Source organism: Gorilla gorilla, chromosome 7 (genome assembly GCF_029281585.2).
Source record: "Gorilla gorilla gorilla isolate KB3781 chromosome 7, NHGRI_mGorGor1-v2.1_pri, whole genome shotgun sequence".
In the NCBI taxonomy this organism is placed as follows: domain Eukaryota; kingdom Metazoa; phylum Chordata; class Mammalia; order Primates; family Hominidae; genus Gorilla; species Gorilla gorilla.
This window is the reverse complement of record NC_073231.2, coordinates 68,979,219-69,005,699: the sequence shown is the minus strand read 5'-3', so window position 1 is coordinate 69,005,699 and position 26,481 is coordinate 68,979,219. Positions and strand designations below refer to the sequence as shown.

General features: G+C 39.3%; 1 protein-coding gene across 1 annotated transcript in view; it reads right to left on the bottom strand.

Annotated features, from left to right (window-relative positions):
* The window catches only part of PXDNL (peroxidasin like), a 508,880-nt gene extending 483,326 nt beyond the window's left edge, over positions 1 to 25,554 (bottom strand). The window contains exon 1 of the mRNA XM_055349261.2: positions 19,298 to 25,554. Coding sequence (XP_055205236.2) covers positions 19,298 to 19,461 — 164 coding nt within the window. The 5' untranslated portion in view covers positions 19,462 to 25,554. The remainder of the gene's footprint in view (positions 1 to 19,297) is intronic.
* Positions 25,555 to 26,481: the final 927 nt, after the last annotated feature.

Genomic DNA, 26,481 nt, shown 5'->3' with positions numbered 1-26,481 from the left:
AAAACAAGTACACAGCATGCCACTGAAGCACAGAGCAGCAGGACCCAACCTGTTGAAACATTTGTGTATGGGATCCTCAAATCCCAAATCCTGAGGCCTGCCTGTTCAGCCATGTAAACAGCCCCACCAGGAGGCCTGCCTTCCTTGCAGGTCTGTCAGGAGGCTCCTCTATTTTTGCCCAGCGCAGTCCCTCTCCAGGGCTCCCTCTTCAAAGCTAATGCTGGCTTCACTCCTCTCCTATACCCAAGAGATTTTAACTCAAAAGTGAAAACTTCTCCCAATCTGCCCCTTCTCCCTTGCTTCTAGGTACTTTCTAGATCTCCAGAGTTTTCTGATTTTTTCTAGACCACCACCCTCTACCTCCCCAGGGATTCCTTTTTATTTTTAAAAACTCTAAAGCTCCAGGCTCCTACAGCTGTGTGTGCACAAAAACAAACAAATAAAACCCTTGAGTCTCCTTCTTCCCCACACATATCTTTCAAGGGAAAGATGAGGGGGCAATTTTCCAATAGCACAAATCTCAGAATTCTGATAAATACAAATTAGAGATAGGGAAAAAATACTATGATATACAAGCTATGATTTTAATTGGTATGAAACTTTGTGCAGAACTTTGACGATCATGGCTTGGAGAACTAGGAATTTTTCTGTGTTCAGCAGGGACTTGGAAGAATTGCCCCCTTTCTATTACACAAAGATGCTTGCTAAAATACAGTGGTGGTTTGGGACCAAAGCAAGCTCTGAGCACAATGACAATTATAGGAAAACAAGTGTGCCTCTGTGCTGAAAACCCCAAGTCCAAGAATTTATTAGATTACCATCTTCTAAACATACTCTCCAGTAGCTCATGTATCTCTCACACCCAGTAAAAACTTTAGTTTCTGGGAAAAAAAGAATGTTTCTGAACATTAAATCATCATTTCAGGAACTTGCAACCTTAGTAAAGTCATGCTAAGAGTGAGTGTTTCCAGTGCTTTCTCAACAAAAATAACTTTTTGGCTTCAAGAGACACTAGTTGATCATTTTCGTAATCTTTGTAAATACACTTCTTTGTACCCTGCCTTAATTTTTAAAAAGAGATCCAGAATCTTTTAGAATTTACCATTTTCACCTCTGGGTTTTAATGGATACAATAATACTAGTACTAATAGGTGCAGCTAACATTCGAATAGTTTCTGGTACATGGTAAATAAGCACAAAATTATAGGCGAGGAGACTGACACCAAAGGATTGAAGCTACTTGCCCAAAGACACACAGCTCATAAACTGTGAAGGGAAAATTCAAGTGCAGGCAGTCAGGCTCTGGGATCCAGGGTCCTAACTACTGAGCTCTCTTGCCCCTCAACTAGATCTGTGAGCCAGAAATACATTGCAGGCAAAGCCTAAGCTTGCTAAGAGACGTCTTCTTACACAGAGAAAGACCGGTAGATCATGTGGTCACATGACTTCCATGGGCTTTATTCTGTGAGACTCAGATCATATTCACAACTGTGTAGTCCAAATTGGCCAGGACTGTGGGTGACAGTGCCTTCCATACTACACAGAGGTGACCTGCAATCATTCAGGAAGGCACCCATAACAAACAACGGCTCAGAGCTTGAAGGTCATGAAATGAAAAGCCATTCTCTAACAGTCAGAGAGTACCCAGGGACTGGGTTAACCCAACACAGCTGTGACCATGTCATCCAGGTGACTTTCTGCTGCCTTAATTCCATCTCGTTGGTCAAATTCATTGGACGGAGAAAAGTATGGAAGAGTACACAAGTAGTTTTGCATAACTTATCAACCCTGCCGGTGCATGCAACCCTAAAAGTCAGGTGTTCATATAGCTTCCCCTTAGTAGAGTTAGCTTCCCACTCTCTCTAGACAGTTCAGGTTAGTACTTGTCCTGCTTTACTAGATAGTGGCAAAGAAAAATTCAATAGTGTATATAAAATCCTTCAATGCTTAATCATTATAGGGGCTGTTCTTGAAAGTTAGATTTTTTGTATAGGCTCTATTCTCAGTACAAGGACCTAGATGCCCGGGTGAGTAAGATTTAGCAATAGATTGTAAATCTGATGATGTCCCACTTAGAAAAAATAAATTCTTTTCTGTTTACAGAATCTGTTACCCTTCTTTTGCATTCAAAAAATTCAAAGAAATATTAAAAGAAAAATATAATCAGAAATTATACAAAAAAAATAAAATAAATGATTTAGAAAAAGTAGGTGGAAAACATTGAGTTTTACCTTCTGCCTTAAGAAGAGCAATCAGCTACTTGAAATCTTCCTTGAGGGGCCAAGATGGCTGACTAAAAACAGCTGCGGTCAGAGGTGCCCACTGAGAAGAATGAAAATGGCGAGTGAATCCTGCACCACAACTGAGGTATCGAGGTTCTCTCACTGGGACTGACTAGGTGGTTGGCATGACCCACGGACAGCAAGGAAAAGAAGAGTAGTGTGACAGCCCACCTGGGAGCCACACAGGGCAAGGGGAGCTCCTACCCCCAGCCAAGAGATGTGATGAGTGATAGTGCTACCCTGTCTGGGAAACCACACTTTTTCCACCGATCTATGTGACCGGGGGATCCTCATGAGCCCACACCACCAGGGCCTTGGGTCCCAAGCATAGAGCTGTGCAGTTTCTCAGCAACCACTCAGCTGGAGACTGCCTAAAACTACCGAATTCCCGGCAGGAGAGGTGTTCATCATCACTGCAGCTGCCTGCTGCCTAAGACAACTGAACTCCCAGGGCAGGGGTGGCAGCCATCACCGCAGCTCCAGTCTGCCATTTTTCCCCCTGCTGGTGCTGGGGAGACTGGATGGTTTGGACCCAGGAGGAATTCCCCACAGCACAGGATAATGGCTGTGGTAGATTGCGGCCAGACTGCCTCTTCAGGCCAGACCCTGACCCAGCCCTCCTCACTGGGCGGGGCCTCCCTGCTGGAGTTTCCACAACTCCAGCCATGGGTTTAGGGACAGCACTCTGATCTTCCTGGGACTGAGCTCCTGTAGGGAGAGGCAGCCGTGGTCTCCATGAATCAGCAGACTTAGTCTTTACCCCTGTGGGCTCTGAGAACCAGGCAGTCTGGACAAATGGGATGTCCCCCAGCACAGCACACCCTATCCACCAAGGGGCAGCTAGAGTGCTTTGTTAAGCAGGTCCCAGATCCCACGCCTCCTGATTGGGTGAGACCCCCCACAACAGGGGTTGCCAGACACCTTATACAGGAGTGTTCCCACTGGCATCAGGTTGGTGCCCCTCTGGGACAGACAGCCCAGGGGAAGGAGCGGCAGCCATCTTTGCTGTTCTGTAACCTCCACTGATGACACTTGCACGAGGGACCCAGGTCTGGAGTGGACCCCCAGGAAACCACAGCAGCCCTATGAAAGAGAGGTCTGACTGTTAAAAACAAACAAGCAAACAAACAGAAAGCAACAATAACAACAACAGCATCAACAAAAAAGCCCCCACAAAAACTCCACAAAGGTCAGCAGCCTCAAAGATCAAAACCAGATAATATCACTCATGAAGATGAGAAAGAATCAATAAAAAAATGCTGGTAATTCAAAAAGACAGAGCACCACTTCTCCTCCAAATGATCACAACACCTCTCCAGCAAGGGCACAGCACTGAGCAGAGAGTGAGATGGATGAATTAACAGAAGTAGGCTTCAGAAGGTGGGTAATAATGAACTTTGCTGAACTAAAGGAACATGTTCTAACCCAATGCAAAGCAGCTAAGAACCATGATAAAACGTTATAGGAACTGGGCACAAGGACTCACGCCTGTAATCCCAGCACTTTGGGAGGCCAAGGTGGTCAGATCACTAGAGGTCAGGAGTTCAAGACCAGCCTGGCAAACATAGTGAAACACCATCTGTACTAAAAATACAAAAATTAGCTGGGCATGGTGACTGACACATGTCTGTAATCCCAGCTACTCAGGAGGCTAAGGCATGAAAATCACTTGAATCTGGGAGGCAGAGGTTGCAGTGAGCCAAGATCATGCCACTGCACTACCCTGGGCAACAGAGCAAGACTCTGTCAACAACAACAACAACAACAAAAAAAAGATGGAAAAAAAAGTTACAGGAGCTGTTGACCAGAATAACCAGTTTAGAGAGGAGCATAAAAGACCTGATGGAGCTGAAAAACACAACATGAGAATTTCACAATGCAACCACAAGTATCATTAACCGAATAGACCAAGCAGAAGAAAGAATTTCAGAGCTTGAAGACTATCTTGCTGAAGCAAGACAGGCAGACAAGATTAGAGAGGAAAGAAAAGGAATGAACAAGACCTCTGAGAACTATGGGATTATGTGAAAAGACGGAACCTATGACCGATTGGGGTACTTGAAAGAGATGGGGAGAATAGAACCAAGTTGGAAAACATACTTCAGGATATCATTCAGGAGAACTTACCAAACCTAACAAGACAGGCCAACATTCAAATTCAGGAAATCCAGAGAACCCCAGTAAGATCCTCCATGAGAAGATCAACACCAAGACACACAGTCATCAGATTCTCCAAGGTCGAAATGAAGGAAAAAATGTTAAATGCACCTGGAGAGAAAGGCCAGGTCCCCTATGAAGGGAAGTCCATCAAACTAACTGCAGACCTCTCAGCAGAAACCCTACAAGCCAGAACAGATTAGTGGCCAATATTAAACATTCTTAAAAGAATTTCCAACCCAGAATTTCATATCTGCCAAACTAAGCTTCATAAGCAAAGGAGAAATAAAATCCTTTTCAGACATGCAAATTCTGAGGGAATTCATCACCACCAGGCCTGCCTTGCAAGAGCTCCTGAAGGAAGTACTAAATATGGAAAAGAAAAACTGTTACCAGCCACTGCAAAAACACACTGAAGTACAAAGACTAATGACACTGTGAAGCAACTACATCAACAAGTCTCCAAAATAACCAGCCAATATCATGATGACAGGATCAAATTCATACATAATAATATTAATCTTAAATGTAAATGGACTAAGTGTCCCAATTAAAAGACACAGAATGGCAAGCTGAATTAAGTCAAGACCCATCAGTGTACTGTATTCAAGAGACTCATCTCATGCAGACACGGATAGGCTTCAAATAAAGGGATGGAGGAAAATTTGCTAAGAAAATGGAAAGTAGGAAAAAGCATCCTAGTTTCTGACAAAACAGACTTTACACTAACCAAGATCAAAAAAGACAAAGAAGGGCATTACATAATGGTAAAGGGATCAATTCAACAAGAAGAGATAACTATCCTAAATGTATATGCACAAAATACAGGAGCACCCAGATTCATAAAAAAAGCTCTTAGAGACCTACAAAGAGACTTAGACTCCCAAAAAATAATAGTGGGAGACTTTAACACCACACTGTCAATATTAGACAGATCATCAAGACAGAAAATTAACTAGGATATTCAGGACTTGAACTCAGCTCTGGATCAAGTGGACATGATAGATATCTACAGAACTCTCCATCCAGAAAACAACAGAATATACATTCTTCTTGGTGCCACATGGCACTTACTCTAAAATCAATCACATAATTGGAAGTAAAACGCTCCACAGCAAATGCAAAATAACTGAAATCATAGCAAACAGTATCTCAGAATACAGTGCAATCAAATTAGAACTCAAGATAAAGAAACTCATTCAAAACCACACAACTACATGTAAATTGAACAGCCTGCTCCTGAATGACTCCTGGGTAAATAATGAAATTAAGGCAGAAATCAAGAAGTTCTTTGAAGCCAATGGGAACACAGAGACAATGTACCACAATCTCTGGGACACAGCTAAAGCAGTGGTAAGAGGCAAATTTATAGCACTAAATGCCCAAAAAGCTAGATGCGGGGGTCTGTCCTGCAGACCCTGACCCAATGATGGATGAATAAAGTACACTGACACACAGATACTCTGCTTTGCCAGTTCAGCTGAGTGTCTGGGCCACTATTTGCAACTGTGGCCCTGACTTGCCAGTGAGACTTACATTTATTCAGTAAAGATTAATTGACAAAGGTCATGACTAAACACACCTGTGGGTAATTAACCTGGTCACCCCAACCCCGGAGAGAGACATCATGCACCCGCAAATGATCAAAGGTTGGTCTTAAGACCACATGAGTAAATAAGCTCATTAGGTAAACTCCCCACATTCCTTTGTACTCACTTTAAGCTATTTACTTAAGGTGAGGATCAGGTTGCCTTCAGCTATAATCCTTACTAAAGCTATGCAAACTTCTCGGCCTTCCAAGAAGGTTTGTGGCTATTACTATAACTATCTTTAATATTTTTCCCACAAGCCTGAATGAACCCCCACAACTAGAAAGATCTCAAATTGACACCTTAACATCACAATTAAAAGAACCAGAGAACTAAGAGAAAACAAACTCCAAAGCTAGCAGAAAACAAAAAATAACCAAGATCAGAGTGGAAATGAAAGGAGATAGAGACACACACAACAACAACAACCAAAAAAAAAACCTTCAAAAAAATCAATGAATACACGAGCTGGTGTTTTGAAAAAAAAAAATTAATAAAATAGACTACTAGCTAGACTAATAAAGAAGAAAAGAGAGAAAAGTCAAATAGACACAATAAAAAATGACAAAGGGGTTATCACCACTGACCCCACAGAAATACAAACAACCATCAGAGAATACTATAAACACCTCTATGCAAATAAACTAGAAAATCTAGAAAAAATGGTTAAATTCCTAGACACATACACCCTCTCAAGACTAAACCAGGAAGAAGTCAAATCCCTGAATAGACCAATAACGAGTTCTGAAATTGAGGCAGAAATACATAGCTTACCAACGAAAAAAAGCCCAGGACCAGATGAATTTACAGCTGAATTCTACCAGAGGTACAAAGAGGAGCTGGTACCATTTCTTCTGAAACTATTCCAAACAATTGAAAAGGAAGGACTTCTACCTAACTCATTTTATGAAGCCAGAATCATCCTGATACCAAAACCTGGCACAGATGCAACAAAAAAAGAGAACTTCAGGCCAATATCCTTGATGAATATCAATGCAAAAATCCTCAATAAAATACTGGCAAACCAAATCCAGCAGCACATTTAAAAGCTTATCCACCATGATCAAGTTGGTGTCATCCCCAGGATGCAAGGCTGGTCAACATATGCAAATTAGTAAATGTCATTCATCACATAAGCAGAACTAAAGATAAAAACCACATGATTATCTCAATAGACACAGAAAAGGCCTTCGATAAAATTCAACAGATTCATGTTAAAAACTCTCAATAAACTTGGTATTGATAGAACATACCTCAAAATAATAAGAGCCATTTATGACAAACCCACTGCAAATATCACACTGAATGGGCAAAAGCTAGAAGCATTCCCCTTGAAAACTGGCACAAGACAAGGATGTCCTCTCTCACCACTCCTATTCAACATGGTATTGGACGTTCTGGCCAGGGAAATCAGGCAAGAAAAAGAAATAAAGTGTATTCAAACTGGAAAAGAGGAAGTCAAAATGTCTCTGTTTGCAGATGACATGATCCGATATCTAGAAAACCCCATTGTTTAAGCCTGAAAGCTTATTAAGCTGATAAGCCACTTCGGCAAAGTCTCAGGATACAAAGTCAATGTGCAAAAATCACAAGCATTCCTATAAACCAACAACAGACAAGCAGAGAGCCAAATCATGAATAAACTCCCATTCACAATTGCTACAAAGAGAATAAAATACCTAGGAATACAACTTACAAGGTATGTGAATGACCTCTTCAAAAAGAACTATAAGCCACTGCTCTAGGAAATAAGAGAGGACACAAACAAATGGAAAAACATTCCATGTTCATGGATAGGAAGAATTAATATCATGAAAATGGCCATACTGCCCAAAGTAATTTGTAGATTCAATGCTATTCCCATTAAACTACCACTGACATTCTTCACAGAGTTAGAAAAAAAACTACTTTAAAATTCATGTGGAACCAAAAAAGAGCCCGTATAGCCAAGACAATCCTAAGCAAAAAGAACAAACCTGGAGGCATCATGCTACCTGACGTCAAACAATACAACAAGGCTACAGTAACCAAAACAGCATGGTACTGATACAAAAACAGACACATAGACCAATGGAACAGAATAGAGATCTCAGAAATAAGACCACACATCTACAATCAGCTGATCTTCAACAAACCTGACAAAAACAAGCAATGGGGGAAGGATTCTCTATTTAATAAAAGGTGCTGGGTAAACTGGCTAGCCATATGCAGAAAATTGAAACTGGACTCATTATACAAAAATTATACCTTATACAAAAATTAACTCAAGATGGATTAAAGACTTAAATGTAAAACTCAGAACCATAAAAACCCTAGAAGGAAACCTAGGCAACACCATTCAGGACATAGGCACAGGCAAAGATTTCATGATGAAAACATCAAAAGCAATTGCAACAAAAGCAAGAATTGACTAACGGAATCTAATTAAACTACAGAGCTTTTGCAAAGCAAAAGAAACTATCATCAGAGTGAACAGACAACATACAGAATGGGAAAAAATTTTTGCAATCTATTCATCTGAGAAAGGCTCATATCCAAAATCTGCAAGGAACTTAAACAAATTTACAAGGAAGAAACAAAACAACCCCATTAAAACCTGGGCAAAGGACATGAACAGACACTTCTCAAAAGAAGACATTTATGCAGTCAACAAACATATGAAAAAAGGCACATTACTGATCATTAGAGAAATGCAAATCAAAACCACAATAAGATACCATTTGATGCAAATCAGAGTGGTGATTATTGAAAAGTCAAGAAACAACAGATGCTGGCAAGGCTGTGGAGAAACAGGAACTTTTTACACTGTTGGTGGGAATGTAAATTAGTTCAACCATTGTGGAAGACAGTGTGGTGATTCCTCAAAGACCTAGAACCAGAAATACCATTTGACCCAGCAATCCCATTACTGGGTATATACCCAAAGGAATATAAATCACCTAGAATCAGAAATACCATTTGACCCAGCAATCCCATTACTGGGTATATGCCCAAAGGAATATAAATCATTCTATTATAAAGATACATGCACACATATCTTCACAATAGCTAAGACATGGAATCAACCCAAATCCCCATCAATGATAGACTGGATAAAGAAAATATAGTACATATACACCATGGAATACTATGCAGCCATAAAAAGGAACAAGATAATTTCCTTTGCAGGGACATGGATGGAGCTGGAAGCCATTATCCTTAGCAAACTAATACAGGAACAGAACACCATACACCACTTTTTCTCACTTATAAGTGGGAACTGAACAATGAGATCACATGGACACAAGGAGGAGAACAACACACACAGGAGCCTGTGGGGGCAGGGCAGGGAGGGAGAGCATCAGGATAAACAGCTAATGCATATGGAGTTTAATACCTAGGTGATGGGTTGATAGGTGCAGCAAGTCACCATAGCACACGTTTACTTATGTAACAAACCTGCAAGTCCTGCACATGTATCCTGGAACTTAAAATTAAATTAAATTTTAAAAAAAGATATTCTTCCTGAGAAAATGTGAGGTACAAGTAAATAAAATAATTATTACTATAACCAACATTGAGAAGTGTCAAAATATAATAATTGATTGTTGTCTTGGGCTGGTGCCATGAAAGCTGTCTAGGATTCCCATGCAAACAGAGTTATAGTCCCTACTTGGTGGCTGCTTTTAGCTAACTTGGAACATTTTAAAAATAAATTCTCAACACTGCAACAGCTTTTCAACTATACTTGTCTTTAGAGTTGGCCAAAATATAGACCATGGCAAAATCAGCCTCTCTATAACAGGGCAAGGTAAGCCAGGAAGGGAACGGCTCCAGGTAAGGAGGCATTCTGATCTAGGTATGAAGAACAAACCATTTTACTGTGCACCTACATCTGGCTTAAAACAAGGGTGCCAACTAGAGAGATGGAGATCTTTGTAAGTTTCTCCCTACCCATGCCCAACCCTCACAGCATTACAGGATTAACCATCACATCAGCACTCAAATATTTCTCATATCTGCTTGTCAGAATATTTAGCCTCTAATTCTCTTTTCTCCCTTACCTGATTTTCCCTAGAAATTTTTGTCTTTGGAATCTATTTTCCTCTTTGAACGGGCACATACCACAAGCCTTTTCTGTAAAAGTAGTCATCAACACAGGTGAGGTAGTAAGTGAGGCTTACAACTAAAATCGTTTCAGTCCGGGCAACTCCCTGTTAAACACAGAGTGGTCCACAGCACTCTTAGAATGGAGGGCCTGCCCCATGTCAAACTTTCAAACGGGCAATATTTTCAGCACCCCTCAAGTTTCACTGGGCCAATTGGCTCATTCCTGCATGCAACATATTTTATATTAATATCCCAACATAAAATATGTTGGTATGAAAAATATTTTATGTTAATATATTTTATATTGTCTATCTTCTCTGTTCTCTGCCCTGAAAGAACTCAGTCTCTCAGAAAGACAAGTTAATAATGCTAATTCCACGTGGTATATTCCCTGATTCAGATAAGACAGGACAGGTGTGTCTTGCAGCCTGGGAGTAACAGGGAGAAGAAAGGCTTCCCCAAGGTGAGCTCTGAGCTGCTTCTGCAGAACAAGCACAAGCAGACTCAGTGTGGAGAAAATGGCCAACGATGCATTCCTGGCAGGAAGAACTGTTGTGGGAAGTCAGGGACCCTGAACGGAGGGACCAGCTAGAGCCACGGCAGAGGAACATCAATTGTGAAGATTTCATTTTAATATGGACACATATCAGTTCCCAAAATTAATACTTTCATAATTTCTTATGCCTGTCTTTACTGCAATCTCTGAACATAAATTGTGAAGATTTCATGGACATTTATCAGTTCCCCAAAATAATACTCTTATAATTTCTTATGCCTGTCTTACTTTACTCTCTTAATCCTGTTATCTTCGTAAGCTGAGGATGTACATCACCTCAGGACCACTATTGTACAAATTGATTGTAGAACATGTGTTTGACAATATGAAATCTGATTGTAAAACATGGGTGTTTGAACAATATGAAATCAGTGCACCTTGGAAATAAACAGAATAGCAGTGATTTTAGGGAACAAGGGAAGACAACCAAAGGTCTGACTGCCTGCGGTGTTGGGCAGAATAGAACCATAGTTTTCTTTTTGCAGAGAGCCTATAAATGGACGTGCAAGTAGGAGAAATATCACTAAATTCTTCTCCTAGCAAGGAATATTAAATATTAAGACCCTAGGAAAAGAATTGCATTCCTGGGGGGAGGTCTATAAACAGCCGCTCTGGGAGTGTCTGTCCTATGTGGTTGAGATAAGGACTGAAATACGCCCTGGTCTCCTGCAGTACCCTCAGGCTTATTAGGGTGGGGAAAAGATCCCACCCTGGTAAATTTGAGGTCAGACCAGTTCTCTGCTCTTGAACCCTCTTTTCTGTTGTTTAAGATGTTTATCAAGACAATATGTGCACAGCTGAACATAGACCTTCATCAGTAATTCTAATTTTGCCCTTTGCCTTGTGATCTTTATTGCCCTTTAAAGCATGTGATCTTTGTGACCAACTCCATGTTCATACACTCCCTCCCCTTTTAAAGTCCTTAATAAAAACCTGCTGGTTTTGTGGCTCAGGCGGACATCATGGACCTACTGATATGTGATGTCACCCCCGGAGGCCCAGCTGTAAAATTCCTCTCTTTGCACTCTTTATTTCTCAGACCGGCTGACACTTAGGGAAAATAGAAAGGACCTATGTTGAAATATTGGGGGCTGGTTCCCCCGATAAAGAACAGTGTGCACAAAGCCCATTTGGGTTCCTGCCTCTCTAGACTTTCTGCTGCACCTTCATAAACACAATCCACTTATGTTCTAATTGTACTGTGGCTGGACTGGTAGGCACTAATTTAATAAGCTGAGGTCATTCTATTTAGTTAGATAAAATGTATATCTTTCATTAGGATATTAGCTGAACTGGTAAGCTGTTGGGAAATCTACATTTGGGGGACCTCTAGGTTTGTCTCAAACCATGCATGTAGGCAGGTGCCTCTTTTACTTATTCCTGGGGCTCACACTCCAGGCGACATGAGTACATGAATCTTAAGATCTGTGTTGTTACTCTTGGAAATCATTTGCACAAAATATCATGCATGTCTCTCATAGCATATGTAACCATTAGCACTCTGTAGCATTTGTGGTTAAATGAGGGCTTTTAGTTCTGATTTTTTTTTAAGGAAGTTAGTAGACAGGAATTTTTTTAAGTATTTTTAGCTGGAGTCATGTTCAAGGTTTTTTTTTTTTAATTTTAAAATGCATGCATAAAACAGTCAGAATTGCACAGTTACTGTTTCTTGGTGTTTTTACTACTCCAATGAAGAATCACTGGAGAAGACCAACAAAGTTATGTAAATTAATCAGAAGGAGCAGCAAAACAACATGGATTTTAAACATAACTCTGAGTTTCTCCACTTCATTGTCTAGAGCAAGCTTGTCCAACCCACAATCTGCAGGTCACATGTGGTCCAGGATGGCTTTGAATGTGGCCCAAAGCAAATTCGTAAACTTTCTTAAAACATTATGAGATTTTTTGTGAATTTTTTTTCAGGTCATCAGCTATTGTTAGTGTTAGTGTATTTTATGTGTGGCCCAAGACAATTCTTCTTCCAGTGTGGCCCAGGAATGCCAAAAGATTGGACATCGCTGGTCTAGAGTTTGACAATAAAACTGTGCTGTGTCATTTGTTGTGGCTACTCTGTTGCCTGAAACAAAAGGCAGAACATATGAATGCTTTTATATTGCATTTGAAAAGGGTCTGTGATTTGAATTTTGGTCAGACATGGCCAATTTTACATAATAGCAAGAACAAGGGCTGTGTGATGTACCCCTTCATGCATCCTGTGAAGTAGCTTATTGAACTTCATGGCAGAATGGAATATACAGGCTAACAAAGAACATACCAGGATGTTTAAGTTATATTGGTACCTATTTGTTTTTGATAAACATTTACATAACTTAAACCTACATCACCTTGAGTAAAGTTAACGTTTCACTGAATAAAACAAAACTTTATAAACATTATTTGTGAAAGATGTCTAAGCAAAGGAATACATTTACAAAATAATGTAGTAGCTGAACATCCAGGTATCCTCAAAATTGTTCTAATGTTTCTCTCTCCCTTTGGGGCCAGAAGCATCAATGTCAGACCTATTCTGCACCTGGGTTAGAACATGTGCTGCAGCAGCGAGTCTTCCAGAGGCCTTGGCTCACTGTGGGTTGGAGGCCTCCATCTGTCCTGCTGGGTTCCCTGACTCCCAGATAAGGAGGTCTGTGTCCTGCCTGTTGATCTAGACAGGAAGCTCTCAGTTACTTGCTTATATCAATATCTCAGCGAGTATCTCTCTTTGGAAACTGCAAGGTCCAATAGAAAACCTATCCATTTCTCAGCTCTCACATCCTTCCTCTTCCCACACTACTCTCATTCCCTTTGCCTACCACACAAAAAAACTCTCCCTGTCCTTCATAAAAACAAACAGACCAACATAAACAACAAAATCCACTTGACCCTGTCCCTCTCTTCCAACTTCTTAGAGGTGGAATTTGCACTCTGCCACCTCGAGCTCTGACAGATGTGGCCCCCCTCCTCTCTCTTGAAGAACAAACGATACTGTCTTCTGGGCTCCTCCTGAGTCTTTGGTAGATGTGTTCCTCTGTCTCTTCCCTCTTTCTCCCCCAGGACCACGGTGTTGCACAGCTGCAAGGGGGGCACATTTCCCAGCACACTTTGGAGTTGTGCAGTACACAGCCTACACAACCACTGGTGACTGTCCTGGCTTTTGTTCTTCTTTGTGTTTACTTGACCGTGGAGCATTCCAGAATTCTAGCCTATGTGGCCTTTTCCCATTCTTCCCTCTGGGAAATCTCATTTCTTCTGTTCAACCTAATTAATGTACACCGTTAGCCCAATGACTTTCAGAACTGCATGTTTTGCCTCTATCTCCCTCCTGAGCTTATATATTTCTGAGCCCCTACCCCTTCTACCAGAATGCCCAGGTAAAACACAACAAAATTCAACAATGTATGAACCTCAAATATCCAAGACAGGTCTCAGTTAATTTAGAAAGTTTATTTTGCCAAGGTTGAGGACACACTCCCATGACACAGCCTCAGGAGGTCCTGATGACATGATAGAGCACAATTCGGTTTTATACATTTTAGGGAGACATGAGACATCAATCAGTTTATGTAAGATGAATATTGATTTGGTCTGGAAAGGTGGGACAACTTGAAGCAAAGGAGGACAACTTGAAGTGGGGAGGGGGCTTCTAGGTCATACATAGATAAGAAACAAATGGTTACATTCTTTTGAGTTTCTGATTAGCCTCTCCAAAGGAGGCAATCGGATACAGATATATCTCAGTGAGCGGAGGGGTGACTTCGAGTAGAATGGGAGGAAGGTTGGCCCTAAGCAGTTCCTAGCTTGACCTTTCCCTTTAGCTTAGTGATTTTTGGGGACCCAAGATTTATTTTGCTTTCACACTCTCCATGATTCAATTTTTTTTCTCCTCTTTTTCACTCATTTCACTGTCTTTGTTGCCCATCTAGTTGACAAACGAGGACATTCACCATCCCTTTTTACTCCATAAATACAGAAGCAGAATTGGTCCTTCTAACACCAGACTTGTACTGTCATTCAACTTTTCCCATGTGCAGTAGCTCTCCAACTAGCACAGGGACCACAGCTTTGCTGCCTCAGGTTGCGGCTACTCCCCACAAAGCTATTATTCCATAACACATCCCTTCACTTCATTTATAGAATCTACAGTAGGGTTGAAAGGCAGCGCTTAGTGTAGGGAACACTGTTCTAATACTTTAATCAGCATATACCATCTAAGTACAGGCTGTTGTAGGATATCCTGGCTCCACTGACCTTCTAAAACAATTTGTCTGTCCATTTGTTTCTTGAAGGATGACTCCCAAGTCTCCAGGGTACATTACACCCCAGCCAGTGGTGCTGGCCTTTACTCCTCTACCTCCTCAAGCTGTCCCCTCCACATTGTCCCTATGTCCATTCTCCTGCTTAGGCTCCATCCACACTCACCTGCCCTTCCTTCCAGAACAGCCTCTTCCAGCCCCTCTCCACAGGACCACACTGGCCTGAGTCAGGAGGTCAGTGACAGCCCACTTTCAGTTTCATTTCTCTCCCCAACAAGTCAACCACTGGGGGAAGTTTGAATGTTGACACACTTCATCTGGGTCCCACTGTGCTTCCTCTCAACAATGCCAGGTGGGGGAAGGTCCAAAAAGTTCAGGCCTATTCATTACTGCCAAGTGGTCATTCAAAGCCAGTAAGTTATGTCGGTTACAAACAAAATACAAAAAATTTTGTAACAAAGGTAAAAGTAAGCCCTATTAAGTTGTATTTTATATATACATATATATATTTTAAATTATACAATTTTATATATAACATAAAACTTTATATATAATTTAAATTATAAAATTATATATATGTTTGCTGCCTCAGATTGCAGCTACTCCCTATTATTCCATAACACATCATTTTATATATATATAAAATGATATATAAAATATATATATAAAATGAATGGAAATTGGAAGAGCTGAAGGAATTCTATTTTCTTCTTGAACAAGGTGAAATTTTTTATCAGCTGGACACACTTTTTCATAACTGAGCATAAGACATTTTCCATTTCCCCACCCCCATCTTGTTCCTCAAGTTTTCTATTATTTGGACAGCAAAGAAAGCTTTCCACATAAAGAAAATGTCTTTAAATTAAATGTTTAGAATTTCACATTGTAAATACTTTTGTATTTATGACTTTTAGGAAAATCCTCGATCATTAAAACAGCCCTAAGCTTAAAACTTTTTCTAATCAAGGTGGTTTTTAGAGCATGTTCAATTTGCAGTCACTGAGTCCATTTCTTAACCAGTAACTAAGGAAATTAGGAAAGTACAACCTAATGACCCTGGAATAGGATGGAGTCAAATCACACTCACCATACACTGCTTCTGATTACTGAATAGGCTCCCTAAAGATGCTGTGTTCATTACTGGACATTTTTTTGTTTGCAAATTCTAATTCTGAAAGATTTGTTTTACTAAAATCCACAGCACGAAGAGTGAGATTTTCTCAATGGCAGCAGGCTTTTTGGTAAATGATATTAGTTTAGAAACACAATGATATCTTTTATAGGCAGAATGAAATTAAAAATTGGAGGGACAGTTTTGCATTTTTCTAAACTTAAAACCCTGATCAACTGTAACCAATCTTAAAAATAATAGTTTTCTTATCTATGATTTAGGAAAATATTTTCTGCATTCAGGCTAAAATTTTAAAACATGTAAAAATGGAAAAAATCAAGGAAATTTTAACACTACTACTAATTAGCATTTACTAAGCATGTTGGCCATTTGCAGAGCTAAATATATTATTTACATCATTTCCATGTTACAATGACAATAAACATACATAAGGGCGGTTTAACAAAAACTATTGGTTCTGCTGCTGGGGAGAAATTCATTCAGCTTCCATTTGCCTTAGTTTTCAAAAACTAATTGGCGTTTTTCCATAATTGTTATTGTCATCTTTCATGATATTGCTGACATAAAATGCAATCCTACATCAAGGATTTTTAGCCCCAGAGGAGTAGAGGAGCAATTTTTACAGGCTTTACATAAACTTCTCAGCTTTTATACCATTTCTCTACTAGAAGTCACAAACTGAAGGTCCTAGGCAAAAAGCAACCTACAAATATGCATGGTTGGGCTTGTGTATTTTTGCCTTTCCATTTCTAAAAATGTAATTAGCTGCTAATATTGAAAAGCTAGGGAATGTCACTTTTGGCTTCCATATTTTCTTGAAACTATGGCCCAAATCCCCAAAGGCCATCAATTAGCTAAGTAACTGGCTGCCCCATTAGCAAGAGCTGCCTCTGCCTTCATTACCATCCCCACACACTCCAAGCTTCAGGCTAGTTGCTATTCATCACACAGTAGTCTGCCTTTCATCTACCCCACTTCCCTCAAATTGTTTACTGGCAGGTTCCCAGAGATATTTAGGTTTGTAATTCCTGTCCTGAATTGCAAACATGATACTAATAGTGAAAACTTCGATAGTGTTTACTAGAGCTAAGCAATTTTCTAGGTACTGAAAATGCATTAATTCATTAAATCTTCAAGATAACCAATAGGGTGAACAGTGCATCAGTCTGTTTTCACACACTGTGATAAAGAAATACCTGAAACTGGGTAATTTACAAAGAAAAGAGGTTTAATTTGTTCATGGTTCTGCAGGCTGTACAGGAAGTACAGCAACTTTTGCTTGGCTTCTGGGGAGGCCTCAGGAAACTTACAATCATGGCAGAAGGCAAAGAGGGAGTGAGAACTTCACATGGCCGGAGCAAAAGGAAGAGAGACGCAAGAAGAGCTATATACTTTTAAACAACCAGATCTTGTGATACCTCACTCTCGCCATGACAACACCAAGGGAGGTGGTGTTAAACCATAAGAATCTGCCCCCACTATCCAATCACCTCCCACTGCACCCCACCTCCGATATTGGGAGTTACAATTGAACATGAGATTTGGGTGGGGACACAGATCCAAACCATATCAAACACTGTTAGCATCTCCATTTTTACAGATTAGGAAACTGTGACACCAAGAAGTTAAGAATTTGTCCAAGACAACACATTTTGTAAGTGGTGGCACCAGACTCCCAGACAGGAATCTAGCCAAGGGCCTGAGAATCCACCATTAAGCTTTATTTTTAAACATAGTGGAAGGCTCTGCATGACAACACTGACAACATCATTTCAGTTCTGCTCATTACATTTAGAGGTGTGTGTCTAATGCATGCTAATCTCTTCTTTGAAACACCTAGGAAACAAAATTTAGGTCTAGTTGTACCTCACGTAGCTCCAAGACACTTGATTAGACAAGCAGCCCCTTCTCCAAGGCTTTGCTGCTATCTACCAAAAAACTGTCATTACAAAAGGACAAATGGCTGGTTCTGAGTCTGAAGGCACTTGCAGAACTGTGCTGTCCACATAGCAATAAGCAGTGCTCCCAAGTTCAAGAATCCTTTTAGTTATTACAGTAAGACATATTTTGATATTTGCATGCATACAAAATTAATGAAATGCTTTATAGAAATGAAAATCTATGGATAATATGTCATTTTCTATGTAAATACCATCAAATTGGACTTTTTATTACCAAGTCCTCATTTCATGATTATGACTGACAAATGTGTGGCAATGATCCTCTTAAACATTTATATCTCTAAATTCCAGGAATTTTAAGCTATTTCCCTCTGCCCAAGAATGGACTTGAAACACCGCAAGCAGTTTTGTCTTCCATGAACATGACACAACCCACAAAATATTTATTATAGAGAAGGAAACCTCTTTAGTCTGCATCTTTCAGCATTTTTCCTTTTCTCCTTTTATTTTTTCTTAAATTTTTGAATTTGTTGTCTTTTTCTTTCTTTAAAAATAGACCCTAGAAACAGATCCTTTTCTTCTTTTGTGGTGATTTGCCCTTCTAATTATCTAATTATGACTTAATTTAATCTAAATAAATCTAAATGTTTGGGTTTATTATCTGAATATTAAAGATGAGAAGATAGGATTTGAACTCAGACCTTTTTGACTTCCAAATTCTGGTTTTCCCTACTATCCCGTAATGCCTCCTAGATGCCGATTAGTCTAAGCGGCTGCTCCACAAGGCTTTTAAGCATTCAAGAACTCTGCTGGACCATTTGAGGGTCTGTTCTGGAGACAGACAGTGCTTCAAGTGCTGAGGGCTCAGGACTTCACCCTCCCAGGAGGTACACACAGTACAAAGCCTAACAATTTGTCAGCACATAATCAATTGAAACCACATTCTAAAGTTAAATTAGTTCCTTCCAAATGGGGCAGACACGTGCTGACCAATTAAGAGGCCCAAAGATTTGGGAGTAGAGGATGAATAGGAATAAATTGAGAAAGTATGCAGGAAAATTATTGAAGGAGGAATGAAGATGAGAATTCTCAATGCTAAGTTCTGGAAGATGCTGGAAGAGAACTGAATCCAAAACAAATACATTTATGTCAACTCATCATTGCTTACATTTTCTAGTCTAACAGAGCAGAACCATGAAATTGTTTGAAAAGTGAAAAGCCTCTTCTAAGTATACAAGAAGGGAGAGCATTAGGAATCGTAAATTAAAAGGACACAGGTCCTAGCAGAGAAGCAATGAAGCATTGGGGAAGAGGGTTTCTGGGGAATTTATGTGAACTTACAGAACTGTGGTCTGCTGTGGTACCTGAGGAATGTGGTCCAGCATCAAGTGCATACAGCGGACGGTGCTCTTAAAGCAAAGGCACCGGCTGGGGCAGGGCAACCCTGGCAGGCACCACCCGGCCAGGAGAAAGAGAGTGGTCCAGCAGAACAGTCTGGGCTCCATCGCTCCATTCGCTGCTGGCCACACGAAGCAGCAGCCGGAGGGAGAGCAGCAGTTGCAGCTGCAGCAGCAGCAGCAACCGCAGTGGTGGTGATGGTGGCTGCTGGACTGAGCCAAGTTTGGGAGCCGTGGTGGAAAGCGGCTCCCAGGGAAAGGACACCCCTCTGACCAATCCAGGAGGAGGGATATCACATTACAGGGCTGAGGGCACAAGCAGCTCTAGGAAGCACTAGACTCCCAGAGGCGAGAACGAGAAGCTTTTCAATGCAAAAGCCTCTTTCTAAAACACCGTGTTTTAGGCAGCATAATGCAAACAAACTTTTCCAAAATTACTTCCACTGCACATTTGATGAAAAACCCGACCTCTTAGCCTCCAGCTGTCCTTTTGAAGCCCAAGTTGATTAAGAATGTATTGAAACAATGCAGAACAGCTTTTCTTCTTTATCTGGTAACATTACCAAACCCTAAAGGGCAGGCAGAGTTCTAATTCGTTCATCTAGGTGCATATATTCTTTCTTTATTCCAAACTATGCTCTTTAAAAAAATTGTTTCATTTCCTTCTATATATTCTGCTGCTGAAACCCAACACATTTCACTCATGTAAGACTCAAACGGGCTACTTCTGATTTCTTCCTTTAACGTTTAAATTTATATGCTTAAAACCATGAACTCACATACCTCCTTGAAGAGGATACAACTGATGGACAAACCTAAGTATGTATATGTAAAGTCAAACAGATGCAAGCTCCCTCAGGACACACTGGCAGCAGTGGTCTTGCTGGTTGCAGACTTTTCATCAGCAGTTTGAACTGGCCATCTTTCCCTGAAGTGAGCAGCACCTCGTTGAGGACGTGTGTGAAAACTTAATAAATATGAAAACATCTACTTTTTGGTCATTCTGTAAGCAGGTATTTTTAAACAGATTTTTGGCTTTATCTTTAAAGACTAACATTTTCAAACAAAAATGTTTTAAATCCATAAAAGTAATAGAAAACAAATTAAAACTTGCATGGTCAATCCCAGATGATCAGACTAGTAGACCAATCTTAGGAGGAAAATAAGTTCATCCTTCTCTCTGCAGAAATGTTTCAGTCCCTTTACATTCTACTGTAGGCGAATACTGCCCTCTTTTGGCAAAATGTTCATATCTAAATATGTGATTTTGGGGAGATTAAAATGTAAAAAGATCTAAAAAACAAACTAATCTCCATGAACAAGAATGATTTATTTTAAACTTTACATTTGACATTGTTCACATGACTTTTATTGTCCAAGTATACCAATAAAGCCAAAAAAGGAAATTTATTCCTTTAAATCCCCCCCAACAATCACTATGCTCTTGGCAGTGCCTGTGATTTGGAGGACATAGACAAGACCTGCAGGTTTGTGCCTTGTTTGCAGTTCAAAATATAAAATACAAAAAAATATAAATAATATAAAATATATAAAATACAAAAATATAAAAATATCTTGCATTCATAAAGTAGACTTAAAAAGGGTAGGGACTCAGAAATATGTAAGTTCAGGAGGGAGAAAAAGGCAAGACGTGGTTCTAAAAGTCATTGAGCTAAGGGTGTATAATAATTAGGTCGAAGGGAAAAAATTCTGCAAGTTTTTGTGCCTTGTTTTCAGTTCGAATTATAAAAAAAAATCTTGCATTCATAAAGCTTTTTTTTTTTTTTTTTGAGATAGAGTCTCACTCTGTTGCCAGGCTAGAGTGCAATGGCGCGATCTCGGCTCACTGCAACCTCTGCCTTCCAGGTTCAAGCGATTCTCCTGCCTCAGCCTCCTGAGTAGCTGGGATTACAGGTGCCTGTCACCACACCTGGTTAATTTTTTGTATTTTAGTAGAGACAGGGTTTCACCATGTTGACCAGGATGGTCTCGATCTCCTGACCTTGTGATCTACCCGCTCTGGCCTCCCAAAGTGCTGGGATTACAGGGGTGAGCCACCGCACCCGGCCCATAAAGCATTTTTTTTACAGAAAAAAAAAAATACAAAAAACTTTCCACTTTAGAAACCTAAACTTATGTTGAATGAAAAAAAAAATCTACTGATTACCAACCGTCAGTACAGGACTAAGAACTGCAAGGCATGGCCCTGCTCATGATCGGAAGTCCTTTTGGACAGTGACTTAGGACAACTTTCCAGCTGAAAACGACTAAATGCGCTCATTTATTAAAATACCTTTAAAATTGTATAAATGCATCAATGTGCTATTACTGAGGAAATCAGTAAGACATATACAAGAGTCCAAAAAATGAAGTGAACATAAGAAGCCAGCAAGGTGGGTAAACAATGAAGGCCGATGCAGCTTGAGACTGTCTGCTCAACCCTGTGAAAAGAACTGCAGGAATTGGAGTAGCAGGGATACAGGAAAAAGAAAAGTCCTTTCTTATGAGAGAGTCTTATTTCAAAAATCTCCTGTATAAAGCCACAGCCATATCTTAAGGATGAACTAGAAATAATTCTGCCCCCTGCCTCCACTTCCACCCACCCACATACCTATAAAACCCAGAAGACACAAGTAAAATGACCTATTTCAAAGCTTGCTATGGGGAGGCAGCAAACAAATCTTCCTGGAGGCGTGCTATCTCCAAAGTAGCCTTCACATGGATTTTCGGGCCACTCTACTTGGATGGTACAAAAAACTTTTAGGTGGAGCATTTAAAAAGGTCATAAATTGGCAGTGCTCCTTCGCAAAAACAACCTGGGGCCTCTAGTAATTCCCACAGTTTAAAATACAAGCTCAGTCAAAACCCACAAAATACAAAAGAAACAGAAACAGTGTTATGAAAGCTAGCCATCAAACCTTATGAACATGAGCCCACTTTGAGCGTTCACATACTGGAATCCAACATAGAATAGAATTAGGCAGTATGTTTACAGAGTTGAACATATTAATAAAGAGTAGAAGACCATAAAAACAAACAGGCAGACTTGAAAACACAGAACTATAAACTAAAATACAACAAACATTAAAACTCAATGTAAAGGTTTAACAGCAGATTTAAAGCAACTAAAGAGAAGATTCATGATAAGAAGATATTATCTAAGGAAATCTAGATTTCAATGCTGAGAAACATAAAGTTGAGACAGCATTTGTAAGAAAAAACACAGCCAAGAATTTCTAGAACTGATGAAAGAGATGAACCCGCACAGCTACAAGAATAGGCAGAATAAATGAAAAGAAATTCATACCCAGGCACATTATATCAAACTACAGAAAATTAACAGTGCCAAGACAATAATATTAACAATGTCAAGATGAAATCTTTAAAGCACACAGAAGTAAAAGACAGATGACCTTCAAAGGAATGGCTGTCAGTTGACGTAATAGCTACAATGAAAGCCAGAATGCAAAGAAATCATAATTCTTGTGTTTTAAAGTGTTGATTTAAGATTCTATAACAAATGGACATTTTTTTTCAAGAACAAAGTCAAAATAAAACATTTTCAGACAGAAAAAAATAAGAGTTAGCTACAGTCTTTCATTAAAATAATTTGAAAAGATGTACTTTAGGCAAAAGGAAATTGAGACGGTCCAAAATGAAGAAGAAATAATGAGCAAAAAACAAGTGTAAGTGGGAGTAAAACTAAGCATTGGTTAGATAAATAATAGTTATGGTGTACCATAGGGGCTTAAAATTATATAGTTCAAACACAATAGACTAGCATATAATTTTGAGGTAATGACTCCAGAGTTTATCGAAGTATTCTAAAGTGGCTTGTATCAAGTAGGAAGAAACTAACTTTAGAAGTTTGTAAGTTAGGTGAGTGCATTAAAATGTCGAGAGAAATCACTGAGAGCAGAAAAAATAAATATATAACTTTCAAACTAATAATGGACAAAAAAACGAAACAATAATCAATCCTAAAAAATGGAGAAAAAAACTTGATAGATATATAGCACAAAATATCACTCTATAGTAACAATGAAAATGAAAAGAATGCAATGCTTCAAGTAAAATTCAAAGACTGCCAGAGTAACTTTTAAGAAACTCAGCTATATGTTGTTTATAAGAAACACACCTAAAACATAAGGATACAAAAAAGGTTGACAATAAGAATAGAAAGATATACTAGGTGACTACTCACCAAAAGAAAACTGCTAAATGAGTATCAGACAAAATAGACTTGGAAGCAAAGAATATTACTAAAGATAAAGAGTGCTCCTACATGATGTTAAAGGTTCAAATCACCAAATGGACATAATCCACATATTATCACACTGAAATAAAGCAAAAATCAAAAGAATTACAAGAAAAAAACTGACATTCTACCATCAAAATGAGAGTTTTTGCCAAGTCTCTCTCCACAGTTGATAGATGATGTGGGTACACACACAAATTTACTTAGGCTATATTGAATTTGAACACAATTTTAACTCATTCAATTAGCATTAACAGAACACTACAATGAACATCTGCAGAACATTCTTTGTAAACACACCATGCTATTTACTTAAAAATGACCATACAAAGGCAGTAAAATAAGAAATAAGGCTCCACCATCATTCTTCACAGAATTAGAAAAAACAATTCTAAAATTCATATGGAACCAAAAAAGAGCCCACATAGCCAAAGCAAGACTAATTAAGCAAAAAGAACATATCTGGAGATGTCACACTACCTGATTTCAAACTATACTATAAGGCTGCAGTCACCAAAACAGCATGGTACTGGTATAAAAATAGGCACATAAACCAATGGAATAGAATAGAGAACTCAGTAAAATAAACCCAAATACTTACAGACAACTGATCTTTGACAAAGCAAACAAAAACAAAGTGGGGAAAGGACACCCTTTTCAGCAAGTGGTGCTGGGATAATCAGCTAGCCACACACAGGAGAATGAAACTGGATCCTCATGTCTCATCTTATACAAAAATCAACTCAAGATGGATTAAGGACTTAAATATAAGACCTGAAACTATAAAAATTCTAGAAGTTAACATCGGAAAAACCCTTCTAGATATTGGCATAGGCAAGGATTTCATGACCAAGAACCCAAAGCAAATGCAATAAAAACAAAGATAAATAGCCGGGACTTAATTAAACTAAAGAGCTTTTGCATGGCAAAAGGAACAGTCAGCAGAGTATACAGACAACCCACAGAGTGGGAGAAAATCTTCACAATCTGTATGTCTAACAAATGACTAATTTCCAGAATCTCCAACAAACTTAAATCAGTAAGAAAAAAACAATCCCATCAAAAAGTGGGCTAAGGACATGAATAGACAATTCTCAAAAGATGTACAAATGCAAAAAAATTAGCCAGGCGCGGTGGCAGGCACCTGTAGTCCCAGCTACTTGGGAGGCTGAAGCAGGAGAATGGCGTGAACCCAGGAGGCGGAGTTTGCAGTGAGCCGAGATCACGCCACTGCACTCCAGCCTGGGCGACAGAGTGAGACTCTGTCTCAAAAAAAAAAAGTTGTACAAATGGCCAACAAACATGAAAACGTGAGACAAAAGCTCAACACCACTAATGATGAGGGAAATGTAAATCATAACCACAATGCGATACCACCTTACTCCTGCAAGAATGGCCGTAATAAAAAAACAGTAGATGTTGCCGTGGATGCGGTGATCAGGGAACGCTTCTACACTGTTGGTGGGAACGTAAACTAGTACAGCCACTACGGAAAAGAGTGTGGAGAGTCCTTGAAGAACTAAAAGTAGAACTACCATTTGATCCAGCAATCCCACTACTGGGTATTTACCCAGAGGAAAAGTAGTCGTTATACAAAAAAGATACTTGCACATGCATGTTTATAGCAGCACAATTCACAATTGCGAAATCATGGAACCAACCTAAATGCCCATCAATCAACGAGTCAGTAAAGAAACTGTGGTGTATATATATATACGATGGAATACTACTCAGCCATAAAAAGGAATGAATGAATAGCATTTGCAGCGACCTGGATGAGATTGGAGATTATTATTCTAAGGGAAGTAACTCAAAAATGGAAAAATCAAATACCGTGATAACATCTATGTTCTCACTGACATGTGGGAACTAAGCTATGAGGCTGTAAAGGCATAAGAATACAATGGACTCTGGGGATGTAGGGGGAAGAACGGGAGGGGGGTGAGGGATAAGACTACAAATAGGGTGCAGTGTATACTGCTCTGGTGATGGGTGCAGCAAAATCTCACAAAGCACCACTGAAGAACTTACTCATGTAACCAAATACCACCTGTTCCCCAATAACCTATGAAAAATTAAAAAATTAAAATAAAGAAATAAGGCTGCTCTTGCTCATCACTATTCAGTTACACTGGAGGCCACAACTGGCAAATCTGGTAAAATAAAAAAACCCAGAAGAAAAAAAATAAAACTGTCTAAAATGTATTCAAATATATGATTTCCTATACAGAAAATCTAAAAGAATCAAAAGAGATAGTATTGGATTTAATCAGTGTACAAAAACCAATAAAAGGAATAAAATACAATTTTAATAAACTACAACATCATTGAAAAATATAAAATATCTGCAACTAAATCTGACAAAAGATATTAGATCTTAGAGCCAAACCATACTTAATAAGTCCTAACTAAAAAAAAGAGAAGTGCCATATTCATGGACTGGAGGACTGCCTATCATAAACATGTTAATTCTTGCATAAACTGATCTATAAATTCAAAGTGATTCTCAAGGAACTCCCAAAGAAGAGTGTGTGTGTGTGCGTGTATGTAATCTGAGAAGCCAATTCTGAAATTTATATTAAAGTCTACAGTCTACAGGTTCAAGAAACTCCTAGCATATAAAGTGAAGGGATTTATCTTCCTAGATCAAGAATTATTGTAAATCTCCAGTAAATAAAATTGTGTAGTGTTGGCGACGGGTTACATAAACTGACTAATAAAACAAAAAAGAAAGCCTAGACACATAGCAAAAATATATGAAAACTTACGATAAAGTTAACACTGCAGATAAGAGAAGAAAAAAAGAAACTTCAAAACATGGTCCTCAAACAGTTGATCAATAAAGTAAAAAAAGAAACTGGACTATTAGT